This window comes from Euleptes europaea, chromosome 17, assembly GCF_029931775.1.
Source record: "Euleptes europaea isolate rEulEur1 chromosome 17, rEulEur1.hap1, whole genome shotgun sequence".
Lineage (NCBI taxonomy): Eukaryota > Metazoa > Chordata > Lepidosauria > Squamata > Sphaerodactylidae > Euleptes > Euleptes europaea.
In genome coordinates, this window is record NC_079328.1 from 50,790,784 (window position 1) to 50,807,556 (window position 16,773).

The following is a 16,773-nucleotide window of genomic DNA, read 5'->3' on the forward strand; positions in this document are numbered from 1 at the left end:
ACAGCTCACGTCTTCTGAGGTAGCTAGATTTTCAGATACAGCTAGATTTTCTGGGTAAAAGAAGATCAGAGGAGCATGCCTATTCTATGAGGTGCTGTGGAACACGGGCAGGACAATGCTGCAGTCGTCTTGCTTGTGGGCTTCCTGGAGGCCCCTGGTTGGCCGCTGTGTGAACAGACTGCTGGACTTGATGGGCCCGGGTCTGATCCAGCAGGGCCTTTCTTCTGTTCTTATGAAGGTGATGCGATACAGAAATGTGCCTCCAAGAACCTACAGTGTAACCTACGCGACTCGGTGGGAAACGCTGGTGATGTGTGAATCTAGGCTATACAATTTCTATTAAAATATATGGGGCTGCAACTGCCCCACCTCCCAGTCCCGGTTCAACGACCGAGGTTAACCCCGCGCCTGGAGACTCCGCTGCGGGGCTCACCCTCCTGAGCCAAACCAACAGGAAATGGGGCGGCCGCTCTAGCCGGGAATGACTTTCCACCTCCATGGTCCCTGGGCGCGGGAGGCAGGCGCGCATGCGCCCAACGTGCTTGGGAGCGCCGGGACAATAATGGCTCATCGGTTGGCGGCGGCGGCGGCGGTTCTGGCGCCTCCTGTGGCCGCCTTGCTCGGGGGCCGCTGCCGGGGCCGCGGGCTGGCTGGTCTCGGGGGGCTGGCGCCGGCCCTGCAGGTGAGGACAGGGCCTCCTTTACGGCACTGCCGTAAAGAACGGGGGGGGCCCTCCGGGACTCCCATCCCCTAGAGTAGGGCGGCGCGCATCGATGGCGTCATCCACTCGCGCCGACCCAGTGCTGGGACTCGGCCCCTCTCAGTAGACGGGCGCTTATCCAGGCGTTTGTGTGTATTAGCAGACTCGTGTACGCTCGGCGTGCCTCCCGCCCAACGTCCCGTATTCAGAAGCGAGCTGCCTCGGGCTGTGGAGGTTCCTTGTAGGCAACTCTGACTGACCTTTCCGTGCCCTCCTCCTCCTCCTCCATGCCTTCGCCTCATTCCTTTCTTGCAGCCGTTTGTGGCGAGCCAAGGCTTCAAAACAGCCAGACGGTCTGGTCTGCAAGCCAAAGAAGCTGCTGTTCCTCTGCCACCTGTGGACACACTGGGCACATTTTAATCGCTTTCCAGTGCGGTGCAGTGGTCAAGAGCAGCAGGCTCTGATCTGGCGAACCGGGTTGGTTTCCCCACTCCTCCACATGAAGCCGGCTGAGTGACCTTGGGCCAGCCACAGTTCTATTAAGAGCTCTCTCTGCCCCACCTACCTCACAGGGTGGCGTGGGGAGGAGGAAAGGTGATTGTAAGCCGCTTTGAGACTCCTTTCAGTAGAGAAAAAAGGTAAAGGTCCCCTGTGCAAGCACCGGGTCATTCCTGACCCATGGGGTGACGTCACATCCCGACATTTCCTAGGCAGACTTTGTTTATGGGGTGGTTTGCCAGTGCCTTCCCCAGTCATCTTCCCTTTACCCCCAGCAAGCTGGGTCCTCATTTTACCAACCTCGGAAGGATGGAAGGCTGAGTCAATCTTGAGCCGGCTACCTGAAACCAACTTCCGTCGAGATTGAACTCAGGTCATGAGCAGAGCTTGGACTGCAGTACTGCAGCTTACCACTCTGCGCCACGGAGCTCTTCAGTAGAGAAAAGTGGTGTACAAATAACCAACTCTTCATCTTCATGTACGTTTAAAACATCTTGTTGACAAAATTTTGGCATAGAGATAATGGAGATGAGGTCTTGCTTTCTGGAAATTGTTACAGACACTTGGAATGAATGCCCCCAGCATGACATGAGTCACAAGAAGAAGTGTGTTTGCGTGTTCACCTAAAGTTATCCCACACTCTAGCCTATGGGTTCGGAGCAGCTTGCATTTTCAAAGTCCTTTTGTTCCATGCAAATCCCCCTGTTCCTTAATTCATGATGCCATCCCGCCTAAATCCACCACTTTTGTACGTGGTTTTCCTTAAGTCTGCAGGTTTAAAACTGGCGAGCGGGGATATCCTACCCCCCCCCCCGACAAGATGCTGGCCTTTTAAGTGCAGCCTGGCAAAATCAGTGGATGAATATGACTGTGGCCTTTTATGCAGGGAGGTTCCCCCGCAGTCACCCCTGCCGACTGCTTTGGGGCTTCCCTTTGATGATGCATGCCTTTTCCTCCTGTCAGATGTCGCCTCAGCCTGCCTGCACGTTTTGCCCGTGTTTTCCAGTTTCTGGCTAGAATAGCATCTGGAAAACACAGGCAAAATGCATGGGGAGAGTGAAGCAACCTCACGGGCGGAAAAGGCATGCATAATCAAAAGGAAGCCCTGAAGCAGTCAGCGGGGGTGACCGCAGGGAAACGTCCCTGCATAAAAGGCCTTTATCAGCCCCCTTCCTTTTGACACTTTGATAACTGTTCACTTTGTGGCCCTCAGAGAACTTGTCTAACATGGTTCCAGATGACAAAAGTGTTGTCTCCTTTATTAATCACTTTTCCTATCCTGTGCACTTTACTCTTGGGCTGGCACTGATAGCGACCCTCTGACAGTATTTCCATGTTATGGCTGTCTGGAAAAGAATGACTTCCCCGTGGCCACAACCATGAACCTGGGCTGCTTATTTGAGCCTCTGACCTTGCTCTCGATGGGAGAAAGGGGGTGAGGGCATTGCTGGCACTGTGGAAACTTTGTTGCTTGTTCTAGCGGCTTCAGAGGGTCCATCCCGGCTGCATCGCATCCTTCCATCGTTGGCTGAGCTCCAAACCTCCCAAAGGTATGCGACTCCAGCAGTGGCTCTGGTCTCTCGCTCTTGATGGTTGTGACTTTGATGAAGAGATGGATGTTGTGGGGGTTGGGGCATACCAGAGCACAAGAGTTGCAGTTAGAAGGTCCCAGCTTTGAATCTCCAGGGTCTCTGAAGGGCTCACAGGTAGCTGGCCTTGGTTGAACCTGCAGCTTTGGAGGCAGACAGAACTAGGCATGGTCACATGAGGAATGCTTCTGGACAGTCTGCTTGCTACTCTCTTGCCTTAGGTTGAGCTATGGGGGCGGGGAGGAGCAATTTCTTTTTATTGGGGGAGTGGGCGGCTCTGGAAGTGACCCATTAGAACACTGTGGCTAGACAAGGAGGAAGCCTTCATTTTGGTACCAGGATAGAGGAGGGCTGGAGACACCCAGCTTTGTGCCAAAGGAAGCAGGGACAGTAAACGGGATATCTGTGTTTGTGTCTGTGTTTATTCCCCAGGCTTTGAGAAGGAAGATGAGACGAGCCAGAGAACAAAGGACACTGCCCCTGAACGGGAAGGTCAGTCCCCACCTCCCCATTTCTTTCCCTGCATCTCTTTCGACAAGAATGTGGAATGGGCGGAGACTCAAGTCATTTACCCCCCACCTACCCCCTGTTCATATGCCGGGTGATGAGTGTCTTCTTTCCAACTCATCCTGTGGACATCCCTAAACAGTTCTTTTTTCTAGAGCCTCTCAGTGCACAAAATCTTGGTACCCAGAAGAAAGCACGGGGTGGCCGTGGCAAAGACCAGCGAGGGAAGAAGGAGGAGGATTCAGGGTGGTGGAGTCACATGCAAAAGGTTTGTGTGGGTGGTTTCCTCTGTTGTTTTCTGTTCTTCCTGGAACTGGTGTGTGTCTGTGTGTGTGAAATAAAAAATGACCTAAATGAACCTCATTCCCTCTTTGCCACCAGGGAGAGTTCCCCTGGGACAATAAGGACTTCCGGTACCTGGCTGTCATGGCGGCTGGCGTTGCCTCAGGCTTCCTGTACTTCTACTGGCGAGATCCTGGCCGAGAGATCAACTGGAAACACTTCGTTCATTACTACCTGGCCAGGGGAGTGGTGAGGCCCTTAGCAACATGCTCTTAGTTATCTCTCCACTCTGGTCTCTCCTGCGTGCTACAGCAAGTATCAGAAGCGTTGAGACTTGCTGTGGCCACCTGCAGACAGAGGGAGCAAGGAGAGGGAGTGCAGGGCTGTTCCTGCTTTTGTCTGGGGGCTCCTCTTGGTCCTGCCATAGCCTTCGGCACCCAAGTGAATCTCCACCCCAGCCTCCTTTCCTCTCCCTTGGTCTAAAGGTGGAACGGCTGGAAGTGGTGAACAAACAGTTTGTGCGGGTGTTCCCTGTCCCTGGAGCAGCCTCAGAGGTAAAGGAGAGCTGAGCTTGTCAAGGAAAGGCAACGCCGCAGAGGGGAGTCCTTTGGGGCAACAGCCTTTCTTTAAGGCACAGGAGACTGGGTCCTGAGGCCTCTCCAGAACCTTGAGTTCTGGCACGCAGCTGTGTCATGCAGGACCTGCAATGGGTCCAAGGGTGGGATTGTAAACCTGCTAATTTTCCAGCGGCTGAACATCCCCATGGGACGTTATTTTAATTTCTGGTGCAACTGCTCTCCTGGTCTTGAGGCAGGTAGTTGCGATGTAAGGCCATGCACCTCCTGGGCAGCCTTGCTCAGGCTACATGGCATTGCCCTGAGGGTCCCTCACTGTCTCCCTGGGCAAGGAGGGGGTTGTGTGTGAACTGCATAGGCAGAGCCCATCAGTCCATATCTGTCACTTTTTACTGCAGAAGTATGTCTGGTTCAACATCGGCAGCGTGGATACGTTTGAGCGGAACTTGGAGACGGCTCAGCTGGAGCTGGGGATCGACAGCAGCCACCAGGTTTCTGTGGTCTACAGCACAGAGAGCGATGGGTAAGTGTCGGCCAGACCAGGCAGCCCTCCCACCACTGCACTAACCGGCCCCCTCGCCCACGCAGCTCACAGGCTGGCCTGGCTTCCTCCTCTTGCAGCTCCTTCCTCCTGAGCATGGTCCCCGCCCTGCTGCTGGTGGGCTTTTTGCTGTTCACTTTGAGACGCGGACCGATAGGCGGCGGGCGTGGCGGACGAGGGGGAGGGATCTTCAGCGTTGGCGAGACCACTGCCAAGATCCTGAAAGAAAATGTTGACGTGCGGTTCAGAGATGTGGCCGGTTGTGAAGAGGCCAAGCTGGAGATCATGGAGTTTGTCAACTTCCTGAAGAATCCCAAGCAGTACCAAGATCTTGGGGCCAAGATTCCAAAGGTAGAATCATAGAATCATAGAGTTGGAAAGGACCACCAGGGTCATCTAGTCCAACCCCTGCTCTGGTGTCTGTGATTTATAGCCAAAACACATCTCCAGCAGGGAGGCAGAAGGCTGGCAGTGTGAGCTGGTGTGATGGTAGGTAAGCCATGAATGCAACAAGACCCATCAGGGTGGAATCAGTTTGGGCCGGACATGGAAGCCAGAACCTTTCACCTTGGCAGTATTTTGCTGGGGGTTCTGGGGAATGCCCATTTGAGGGGAGTCACAAAAATGTGTGAGTGAGCTGCTTAAGGAAGCCGATAGTCATTGCTGGACTGCTGGAGCCATCCATTTTTCTTTGCCCACTCTCTCTTGCAGGGTGCAATGCTGACCGGCCCTCCAGGCACAGGGAAAACCCTCTTGGCCAAAGCTACTGCTGGGGAAGCCAACGTCCCCTTCATCACAGTGAATGGCTCCGAGTTCCTGGAGATGTTTGTCGGCGTTGGACCTGCAAGGGTGAGATTGGGGGCGGGGGGTGCCTTGAACTGCTCCACACTGCCAGGCTGCCCAGATGGGCAGGAGCCCATGGGGAAGAGGCCCTGGCTAGCAGGGCGAGGCTTCAGCCTTGGTCCAAACAGATGCCCTAATTTTGCTGAGTTGTCTGTGACTAGTCTCAGGCCCAGGGGGAGACTTGCAACTGTTCCCCTCTCCAAGCACCTGCCTTGACTGCCTGCCTCCAGACCTTTGCAGCTGCTCTGGTCCCCTACTTCCTCACATTGGTGTACCTAGCCTTACACGGTAGCCTGCCAGTCGGCCCCCATCCTCCTGCCCTGGACATTCATCTTTTGCACCTCTTGTCCGATCCTGCTGTTGATCCGATCCTGCCAGCCCTTCTTTGTGGCTCACATTCCGGGACCAGTTCCTGTGAAGCTTACCCATGAATCAGACATTCTTGATCAAAACCTTCTTGGTTTGTGCCATCTTGACCATCCTATAATACTTCTGGCAACAACTGCTGCCCTACTCCAGCGTGGTGTAGTGGTTAAGAGTGGTGGTTTGGAGCGGTGGGGTCTGATCTGGAGAACCAGGTTTGATTCCCCTCTCCTCCGCATGAGCGACGGAGGCTAATCTGGTGAACTGGATTTGTTTCCCCACTCCTACAAACATAAAGCCAGCTGGGTGACGTTGCCCTAGTCACACTCTCTCAGCCCCACCTACTTCACAGGGTGTCTGTTGTGGGGAGGGGAAGTGATTGTAACCCGGTTTGAGTCTTTCTAATTGGTGGAGAAAGTCGGCATATAAAAAACAACTCTTCTTCTAATCTGGAGAACCAGGTTTGATTCCCCACTCCTCCACATGAGCGGCGGAGGCTAATCTGGTGAACTGGGTTGGATTCCCCACTCCTCCACACGAAGCCAGCTGGGTGACCTTGGGCCAGTCACAGTTCTCTCTGAACTCTCTCAGCCCCACCTACCTCACAAGGTGCCTGTTGTGGGGAGAGGAAGGGAAGGAGATTGTAAGCCCGTTTGATTCTCCTTAAAAGGTAGAGAAAATTGGCATATAAAAACCAACTCTTCTTCCTGCTGGTAGATCTTGGCATGGACTTCTTCTTGGGGCAGCAGGGTGGCAAGAGAAGACCTCTTGGTCATGATGCTCTCAGCCACCTCTGTTCTTAGCCCTACCATATGCTCCACTTCCATGTCAAGAGAAGTATCATCTCTTGAGGGGAATCTGCTGTCTTTCAGGTCCGGGACATGTTTGCCTTGGCACGGAAGAACGCCCCCTGCATCCTCTTCATTGACGAGATCGATGCTGTTGGCAGGAAGCGGAGCCATGGGAATTTGGGGGGTCAGAATGAGCAAGAGAACACCCTCAACCAATTGCTGGTGGAGATGGATGGTGAGAGACTGCACAGCAACACCCCTGGGGTGGAAAAGGAGGGAGCTGCACCTGGGAGGGACCTTGCTGTGGCCCTTGAGAAACACTTGGGTGTCCTCAGCAGTATTCTTTTCCAAGGCCTGGATTTGTGCATTGACATTTCTAGGGTGGTTTTTTAAAAAAATGCAAACATGGTTCTCTGGGCTGTCGTATCTGTGACACACACCCCTCCATCATGATCTCTTAAAATCAACCAAGAGCACTCTCTGGAATTCAAGCAAAGAGGCGCAGAGAGAACTTGGGGGCTGCTGTGCAGCTCTTGGACTCCTTTCTGCTTAAGATCTACCAGTATCTATGCCTGAGCATCTCCTTTGGGCGACTGGAGAGTTTCCTGTTTGGAACAGTTACTTAGCTGTTGGAGATAAGGGAGATTGTTTTAGCATAATTTTTTAAAAATAGGGTTTCACTGTAATGATCTCTGAGAAGGGCTTAGCCAGCAAAACAGATATTCTGAATTTTTCTGGGTAATGCATATATCAAGCCAAATACATTAAAGGCACCAACATGAAGGCTCATGGCCTTTTTGCTCAGGCGGGCATTCTGAGCACAGACGTTGGGTTCATTCCTGGCTCTTCACTTCTGATCTCCTCCCACTTTGTGCTCAGGGTTCAGCAGTGACACCAATGTGGTGGTCCTCGCAGGCACCAACCGTCCCGATGTCCTAGACCCGGCGCTGATGAGACCAGGACGCTTTGACCGGCAGATATATATTGGTAATGATGGCCGCACCTAGTCTGGCTCCAGCGTTGGCCCTCTTCCTCCCTAATGCACAGTGGTCAAGGAGGAGCCTGTTCCGTTGTCCGTTGGCTACTTGCAGAAGACTGGCGGTGCCAAGGGGAGCCAAAGTTGAGCCTTGGCATCCTTAGCCAGACTCCTGAGAAACAAATTAAGAGAAAACAGGCTCATTGGTGGCTGTGCGTTAAAGAGCGCTCTGTGTTCAGAGGCAGCATAACTCTCTGAGTGCCTAGTGAAGGGGAGCAAATGGGCTGTTGGGCTCAGGCCTTGTTTAGAACATAAGAACATCAGCAGCGCCAGGCTGGAGGAGACCAGGGGTCCATCCGTTCCCGCATCCTGTCCTACACAGTTGCCAACCGTCAAGGTGTAGAGGCCAAGGCAACCCCCTGAGGCTGCCTCCTAGCACTGGTGTTCACAGGCTGACTGCCTTTGGGTATGGAGGTTCCCTTCAGTCACTGTGGCTAGCCGCCACTGGTAGACCCCTCCTCCGTGAATCTGTCTGACCCTCTTTTAAAGCCATCTGCGCTGGTCCACTGGCAGTGAATTCCACATGTGCAAATTTGCAAGCTCCCCAGAGGGCCTCCAGTTCAGATGCTGCATTCCGTTGTGTGGTCTCTTCCCAAACCAGTAGCAAGGTGCTGTCTTGGGAATCCCCCAATCCTCTTTCTTGTCTTCCTCAATCTGCTCCCTGTGGGAGGTTCCCAAGTGAGAAGAGGTTTTCCGGATCCAGAGGTGGCTTTCGTATGCAAGGGAGGCGGTGCCTAGCCCTTCCCGCCTCTGAGAGGGCCTCTGGCTGTCTTTACCCACCCAGGCCCACCAGACATCAAAGGCAGAGCATCTATTTTCAAAGTCCACCTCCGACCACTCAGACTGGACGTGGACATCAGCAAGGATGCTCTGGCTCGAAAGATGGCTGCCTGGACTCCTGGATTCACAGGTGACTGGATACTCCCCTCCCCCTCCCGAGCCAGTTCACATGTACACACGAAGCTGCCTTCCAATGAATCAGACCCTTGGTGCATCAAAGTCAGTATTGTCTACACTGACTGGCAGTGTCTGTCCAGGGTATCAGGTTTAGGTCTTTCACATCACCTACTGCCTGGTCCTTTACCTGGAGATGCCAACGATTGAACCTGGGACCTTCTGCGTGCCAAGCAGATGCCCTCCCTCTAGTTCAGGGAGCAAGCCAGCATGCCAGCAGCTCTTCCCCTCTCTCTGCAGGTGCTGATATTGCCAACGTGTGCAACGAGGCTGCCCTGATTGCTGCCCGCCTCTCCAGCCCCACTGTGGATGCCAAGCACTTTGAGCAGGCCATCGAGAGGGTGATTGGGGGTGAGGCTGCCTCCTGCTTGGTGGGGACCTGTGGGGTGGTCTGGGCGGGTTGCCCAATCCCAGGCGCATTTAGTTGAAGTAGATCTTGCTGACTTCCGTGGAGGTGCTTGTGCTGGAAGCCTCCTGCCAGTTTGCTGTGGAAGCTGCTGCTGCTTTCCTCTTGCTGCCTCTTTGGTGGGAGCTTCAGCTGGGGCCTTCCGTTTGCCAAAAGTGACCCTGGGCGGAGTAGAGAGGTGGCATGTATCACAAGGCTGGGGGAGATGTCTTTTCCATTCCTCGGTTGTTTCTCCACCCAAGAGGATGTGGCCTCCAGAGGGACTGAGCGGTGAAGAATCTTCCACAGCTGCAGACACTTTTCTGTGGGGTGCTGTTAGGCAAAGGAAAATGGGCAGAGACGGGCTGTCTCCCTGGGGAGTGGGAGCCAAGATGCTTGCCAGGTTCTGGGCAGACATTGCTCTGCAGCTTCCTGTGCAGGAAAGATGGAAGTTATCATTCACAACTTTTACATTTACAGAGGACTTCTTTGCCTTGGACTCTAAAGGCTGAATGGGGTGGCATCTCCAGTGCGCTGGTGTCTACCCGGGAGTTTTCTAGTGACCTGAGAGCCTGATAAAGCGGGGGGGGGGGCTTTCTCCCTTCCTTCTTTTCTCTCCTGCCCTCACCTGGATGGCCCAGGCCAGCCTGGCCTCGTCAGACCTTGGGAAGCTAAGCAGGGTCAGCCCTGGTTAGTACTTGGATGGGAGACTAACCTTCAGGGTCGCTGCACAGAGGCAGGCAGAGGCATCTCTGTTTGCCTTTTGCCCTGACCTGGATGGCCCAGGCGAGCCCAATCTCATCAGAACTTGGAAGCTAAGCAGAGTCGGCTCTGGTTAATACTCGGATGGGAGATCACCAAGGAAGTCCAGGGGGTCACTACGCAGAGGCAGGCAATGACAAACTACCTCTGTACGTCTCTTGCCTTGGAAACCTGACAGGGTCACCATAAGATGGCTGTGACTTGACGGCACTTTTTCCACCACCACTTGTCTCTCCAGGGCTCGAGAAAAAGACCCAAGTCCTGCAGCCAGACGAGAAGGCCACAGTGGCTTACCATGAGGCTGGTCATGCTGTGGCTGGGTGGTTCCTGGAGCACGCTGACCCCCTGCTGAAGGTGCATTTCCCCCTCCCCCCCAGCCACTTCCAGGCTTCTAGTTCACCCACAGAGCTCGATGGGGAGGATATGTGGATGGAGGGACTGGGCTTAAATGCTGCCAATAGGGAGGCTCTTAGCGCAACCCCAAAGCACGTTGTTGTGTGGGAAGAGCTCCCCCCTGAATGTTCCCTGAAGGGGGCTTCTCAGACTCTACCCATTGAGTTCCGCAGGCTGGACGGGTTTGCTTGTTCCAAGATTCTCTGATACCAGCTCCCGGTGCTGAAGGTTTCCAGGCTGAGTCAGCCTGGCTGGGACTACGTGTGGGAAGTGAGGGGCTATTGGAGCCTTCTAGTCTCAAAGGTTGGCTGTAGGAAGAGCAATAGCACCCCTGAATGCCCATTTTTGTACCCAGAAAGATGCCATGTGGCATGGGCTCTGCACTACTAAGGCACTGCTCGACTTTACTGCAGTGTAGGTGGGGCAGGGTTTGGGGTCAAGTTGCAGAGCCCACGAAGGGTGGGGGGCAGAGATGTCCTGACAGGTGGGCCTGAGCCAGGAAAGAGGGACGTCTCCAGCGGTCCCCTAGCTGAGCCGGACCCCCTCGTTGCCGTGGCCATGCAGGGCCTGGCTGCTCTTCATCCCAAGGAAGCCCTTTTTCGGGGTTGCTCACAGCAGTGCGGGGACTCTGCTTCCCTTGACTCTGTGTCTCTTTGTGTCCGGCAGGTCTCCATCATCCCCCGGGGTAAAGGATTGGGCTACGCGCAGTACTTGCCCCGGGAGCAGTTCCTCTACACCCGTGAGCAGCTGTTCGACCGCATGTGCATGATGCTGGGCGGCCGTGTCGCCGAGCAGCTGTTCTTCGGCCGTATCACCACTGGTGCCCAGGATGACCTCCGGAAAGTGACCCAGACTGCCTATGCTCAGGTAAAGCCCGGTGCTGGAATGGTCAAGAGGGGAGGAGCTGTGGCTCCGTGTGAGAGCATCTGTTTGGCATGCAGAAGAGCCCAAGTTCAATCCTTGGCATGTCCAGTTAAAAGGATCAGGCAGTAGGTGATATGAAAGACCCTTTTCCGCCTGAAGCCCTGGAGAGCTGTTGCCGGTCTGAGTACACAGCACAGAAATTGAAGGACCACTGATCTGATTCAGTATAAGGCAGCTTCATGCGTCGTGTGCCCTATAACTAGAGGAGGGAGGACAGGAGAGGCAGCCTGGGAGAGCAGGAGGCAAGCAGAGATCTTTCTCCACCATGCATTCCCAGATGGCCAGCTGACCTGTATCTACCGCTGTGTGCTCTCTGCATCTAGCCTTGCAAGAGGCGTGCTTCTGGTTCTCAAGACTACAGACTAAAGCCTGCAAACATGCAGTGGCGCCTGGAGAAGACATAAGGAGATTGGGGGAGCCATGCTGAAGGCCCAGGGCAAGAGACTGAGAAACGGGCATCCCCTTCCTGGGCTCATGGGCATCTGGCTGTCTTTCAGATCGTGCAGTTTGGCATGAGCGACAAGCTGGGCCAGGTCTCCTTCGCCCTCCCGCAGCCAGGGGAGCTGGCACCCGAGAAGCCCTACAGCGAAGCCACGGCGGAGCTGATTGATGAGGAGGTGCGAGCCTTGGTTCACGCAGCCTACAAGAGGACCCTGGAGCTGCTGACCAGCTGCCGTGAGCAGGTGGAGAAGGTACGGAGGCCGGAGGAGGCCCCTGACCCTTAGTGTGCCCTGCAGGAAGCGGTGACAGGCCAGTTTACGTTGTGAGGTGTGCGTTTGAGTGTGGCTGGTGGGGAGCTGGTAGCTCTGGAGGCATCCAGTGGTTGGTTTCCCTTCCTTGCAGGTAGGACTTCATCTCCTGGAGAAGGAGGTCCTGGAGAAGGCTGACATGGTGGAGTTGCTGGGGCCCAGGTCCTTTGCTGAGAAGTCCACCTACGAGGAGTTTGTTGAGGGGACTGGGAGCTTAGACGAAGACACCTCCCTTCCCAAGGGCCTGAAGGACTGGAACGTGGAACGGGAGGAAGAGAGCCCAGAGGAGAAAGCTCAGAGGAAAGCCCCCTAGGGAGAGGGACTAGCAGGCCTTTCGCCAGGTCAACATCTGGGCCTCTTTCTCCAATGACTGGCTTCCAGATGGGCCTTTCTGCTGGGATGTCCCTGTGGGCAGTGTTGGGAAGAGATTTTGATGCGGAACTCAGCCCTGCCTTGCCTTGCCCAGGAAGGATGGGAGCTGGCGCTGAGCCTGATGCAGATGGCATTGCCCACACATACGCATGCACACACTTCCTGTCTGGAAGAAGCAACTGCCAAGCTCTTCTACCAAGGGACTTGGCTCAGTGCCGGAGGGGCACCGTCTGTGACACAAAGTGTGGAATACTTTTCAGCGAGTGTGTCTGCGTGGGGTGGGGAGGACGGGGACAGGCGCCTCTCTCTCGGGCGGTACAAAAACTGTCTCCTGTAAAACCTCCCCTGCTTCACCTTGGTGATCGCATCACGTGGGGTGGAGGGTTCAGTGGTCCAGGAAGGCGAGACCAGCTTGGGAACCCTCCCAGTCAGGATGGCTGCCCCTGGGACCCTGGGTGGCCCCTCTGTGCTTCTGGGGTCTCTTCCCCAGTCTCACCCTGCTCCCTCCTCAGCCTCCCTTGGTGGCCTGCCCTGCAGTCAGGCTGGGGGATGTCGGGCAGGGCCCGACGAGGCCCACTGGAGGGAGCCTAAGGAGCTGTAGGATTCCACGGACTGGCTGGTGGTGCGTGTGACACGTGGCAGGGCCCCTGCACAGGAGAGCAAAGGACCAGAAGTGGGGAAGCTCTGTGGGGATCAAGCCACGCTGAGCAGGGGCTGAGTAGGAAAATGGTGCTTGTTAAAAGTGGTGCTACTTGAATCCTTGATCTCGTCGTCTTCTTGGTGGCCTGGAGAATTAACTCTTAGTGCCGCCGGCACCCCCCCTCGCAGGGGTGGCTCTGCCCCACTCGGCTGCGTGTAGGCCTTCCTTCCTACAGATTTCTCAGGATAAAAGGCCTTTTTTTGCAGAAGGGGCTGTAGGTGGTGGACAAGCCAAGCTTGAAGCTTTCCCCCTTTCTCACAGCGTACTTCTGATCTGTCTAGCCTGAGCTCCAGAACCCAGCCGTCTGCACACGCTTTGTTTTCTCCGTCTCTCCCCTCACCCCAGGATTGCAAAAAAGACCAGCAGGTGGGGGTGGGGTGAAGGACTGGGGGCTGTCCAGCAGTGACCAGAGATCCCCGCCCCCTTTCCCATCATCTCAGGCCACCATGTCCTGGACACTTCCTCTTTCACCCACACAGAGGGGAGCTGTGCAGTCTGCCTGTCCTCCCACGCACCCTGCCCCTTCTGCCAGGACTGAAGCCATCAGCCACCCCGGCGATACCAGGGCCACAGAGAGGGCTTCTTCCAGCAGGCAGAGGCAGCCCTGACTCTGCATTCAGCCTGCTGCTTCCACTGACCTTTTCTCTCACTCAGTCGCCCCAGTTCCTTGCAGTCTTACTTCTGGCATCTTCCAGCAGGGACGGGGATTTTCTGTTTCTGTTGCTGAGCTGGGCGCACACACACACCCCGGGCAGGCCACAGAACACTTGCCCATAGAAGTCCACGAAGACCCCACTGTTGTTGCCACATCTCCTTCGTTGCCCCCAAGGCTCTGAGGTGTGCATTATGCCATCACCTGGCTGTATTTTGACATACTGATTCACTGGCATTCCCTAAGCCAACAAGGTACTTTCTCGGGCAGTGCCCAGTGGGCAGCCATCAGCCACTGTAGGTGAAGCCTCCAGAGTAAAATCCACACTCCAGCCCCCACTTCTTCGCTAGGCAGCTCTGGCGTTTCACCCCCTCTTCTGCTTCTTCCACTGCATTTGACCTGCTGAGGTGACTCGGGAGACAGAGCACCTGACTCGGCAAATGTAGGCTGCCTTGATTCAAGGGCACCCCTGCTGCATTCAGAAGCCAAGGCATTCAGAAGCCAAGGCAACCTCCACTTCAGCTGGAAGGAGCTTTTCCTTCAGCGGCTGTGACACCAAGAGCTGTACTGTTTTCATGAGATTGTTCTAATGCATACTGTGCATAGGCTGCCCGGCACACACTCTGGTCAGCCCTCCCACAACACCCCTTAAAAGTAGGAGTAGCAGGCTGAACAAAAGTGCTGTGGTGTTTTTCCACCCACCCCAGTGTCTTCCTGCTTCTACTTAATCTTGCCATAGCTCAGTAGTAGAGCATTTGCCTGGCATGCAGAAGGTCCCAGGTTCAATCCCCAGCATTACCAGTTAAAGGGACCGGGCACATAGGTGATGTGAAAGACCTCTGCCTGAGACCCTGGAGAGCCATAGGGAGGGGCCATGGCTCACTGGTAGAGCATCTGCTTAGCATGCAGAAGGTCCCAGATTCAATCCCTGGCATCGCCAGTTAAAGAGACCAGGCAAGTAGGTGATAAGAAAAACTTCTGCCAGAGACCCTGGAGATTTGCTGCCGGTCTGAGTAGACAAAACTGGCCTTGATGGACTGAGGGTCTGATTCATTATAAGGCAGCTTCATGTGTTCAATGTGCTCTCCAAACCACCCAGACATGTGCCTTTGCCCTCACCGTTCTGTTCTGCAGTCTCTTTAACAGGGAGTTTCCCCCCCTTCCCTTCCTGATTTTGTGCACATTCTGTACATATAGCCCAGCCTGAAAGCAGAACTGGTTGTGCATATGACACAATGCAGAAACTCACACAGGGACACCACTTCCCCTCCCCACCCCATACAAAGAGACAAGCCTGGTTATTGCGGAAGTGTATCTATTCTGTGAACAGTACAATGTGCAAGTCATGGGGGAACATTGTGTAGGGGAGCAACGGGTAAACTTTACAGTGCCAAAGGAGGTACCAAGGCAGACACCGTTTGGGGCGTATCCGAGGTAGAGTGGGAAGGATGGGCTGGAAGATGTGGGGAGGGTCCGACATTCCAGGTGAGGATTATGACTAAGCTCAACACAGACATGAAGAGTGGGCCTGGGGTGGGGGGAGCAAAACCCGTTTTTTTTTCTTGAGTGTGCAAAAAAGACTGGGCTCTACGATCGCTAACCAGACATTCAAGACCTCTTTCGTGCTACAGGTGCCCACTTCTCTAAGCGAGAGAGAGAGTGTGTGTGAGTGTGAGATAAAGGAGCTATTTTCTTGCCCTGTGGCTCTAGCTTCATAAGAACAAAGCCAGCAGGATCAGAACAGGCTGTCCTCTGCTCTGTTGCTGAGCTTGGTACCATCTGACCCGCAGCAGCAAGATGTGCCTGCTGCCAGCCCCAACTCCCTCCTGGGTTGTGTGAGTGGGCAAGGCAATTGCTTCTGACTGCCTATTGCTGGGCAGGACCCAGTCCAGATCTGGCTCTGTAAGGGTGGGGGCCAGTTTGCTCATTCATCCTGGGGGGTGGGGGTTCTGTGACCAAGGAAGACCATGCCATCTGGGCCTCCGTCATTAACAGAATTTGCGCTGAATCATGGGCCCCTGCACATGAGAGATGAGAAGTCTGCCACAGGCTGTTCATGCACCGCTGTGCCTGTTTTCCAGATGGTCCTGCCCCCCCCCCACTCTGCCTAACTGCTTATTCCAAGATGACTCCCACCACCACCACTCCATTCCTTATGACCCATTCTCATTGCCCACCTAGACAAATCTTGCCACTGTATGCTGAGGGCGGGCAAAGAAGCAATCAGGCCTGCAAGTGAGCCCCTGACTTGTCTCCGAGCTGTCCGGTCTGGGCAGAGGAGATTCCAAGCCAACAGCAGGTTTACAATCACTGTGGCCTTTACTGGGATGGCCCAGGCTAGCTGGCTCAAGCCAGATCTCAGAAGCTAAGCAGGGTCAGCTCTGGTTAGTATTTGGGTGGAAGACCAACAAGGAAGTTCAGGGTTGCCACGCAGAGGCAGGCGATGGCAAACCCCCTCTGCTCACCTCTTGCCTTGAAAACCCCTTTGAGGGGTCACCATAAGTTGACTGTGACTTAACTACACTTTCTGTCACAGTCACTGGTCTCCCTTCCTTCCCTAGCCGTTCTCTCTCTGTGGGACAACATAAAAAAGCAGCCCTATCCAAGCCTCCCTCTGCAGGCTTCCCTAGAATAACAGCCATTAATCATGGGGGGTGGGGTTTCCTAAGAAATTTGGTTCTGTGGCCACATGTCTCCAGGAAGGCTGGCAGCCCAGTACTCTGAGTGCAAGCCTCTGCTAGCGAGGGTGGTCTGTCCCACTGGGGTGCAATATGGGGCCTGGGGGACTGTGCTGAGCTGAGAGACTCTTAAGCACTGGCCTGGACATGTGCGGCACCGCTGCCAGGAGCTTTGGTCTTCTGCCAGTGTGGCAAGCAGGGAAGACAGGTGTGCCGGAGCTGGCTCTCCGGGCTGATCACAGCTGCCTTTCTCCTAATGGAGCTGGGCGGGCGTCACCGGCCAGCACATTCCCATGTGCTATAGATGGGGGGTTGAGGAACTGCTGCCAAGCCCAGGAGAAGCCCTTCCATTCTTGGGGGCTCCTTCTATGCCACAGGACCGGTCAATGCAGCTTAGACTGGTGAACGGCTTCTGGCCAAAGGGGGGGAGCAGGGTGGCTCTTGATGCCCCTCTTAAAAATAACTGGTGGGATTGTGTG

The 16,773-nt window shown here is 54.9% G+C and overlaps 1 protein-coding gene across 1 annotated transcript; it reads left to right on the forward strand.

Annotated features, from left to right (window-relative positions):
- Nucleotides 1-481: 481 nt before the first annotated feature.
- Nucleotides 482-12,205, forward strand: LOC130488769 (AFG3-like protein 1). Its single transcript, XM_056862408.1, has 15 exons — nt 482-682; nt 3,220-3,279; nt 3,676-3,825; nt 4,062-4,130; nt 4,550-4,674; nt 4,773-5,043; nt 5,404-5,541; nt 6,771-6,924; nt 7,569-7,676; nt 8,510-8,635; nt 8,920-9,030; nt 10,065-10,180; nt 10,886-11,086; nt 11,641-11,835; nt 11,987-12,205. The coding sequence occupies exons 1-15, from the start codon at nt 482-484 to the stop codon at nt 12,203-12,205; spliced, it is 2,244 nt and encodes a 747-aa protein (XP_056718386.1).
- The last annotated feature ends 4,568 nt before the right edge of the window (nt 12,206-16,773 follow it).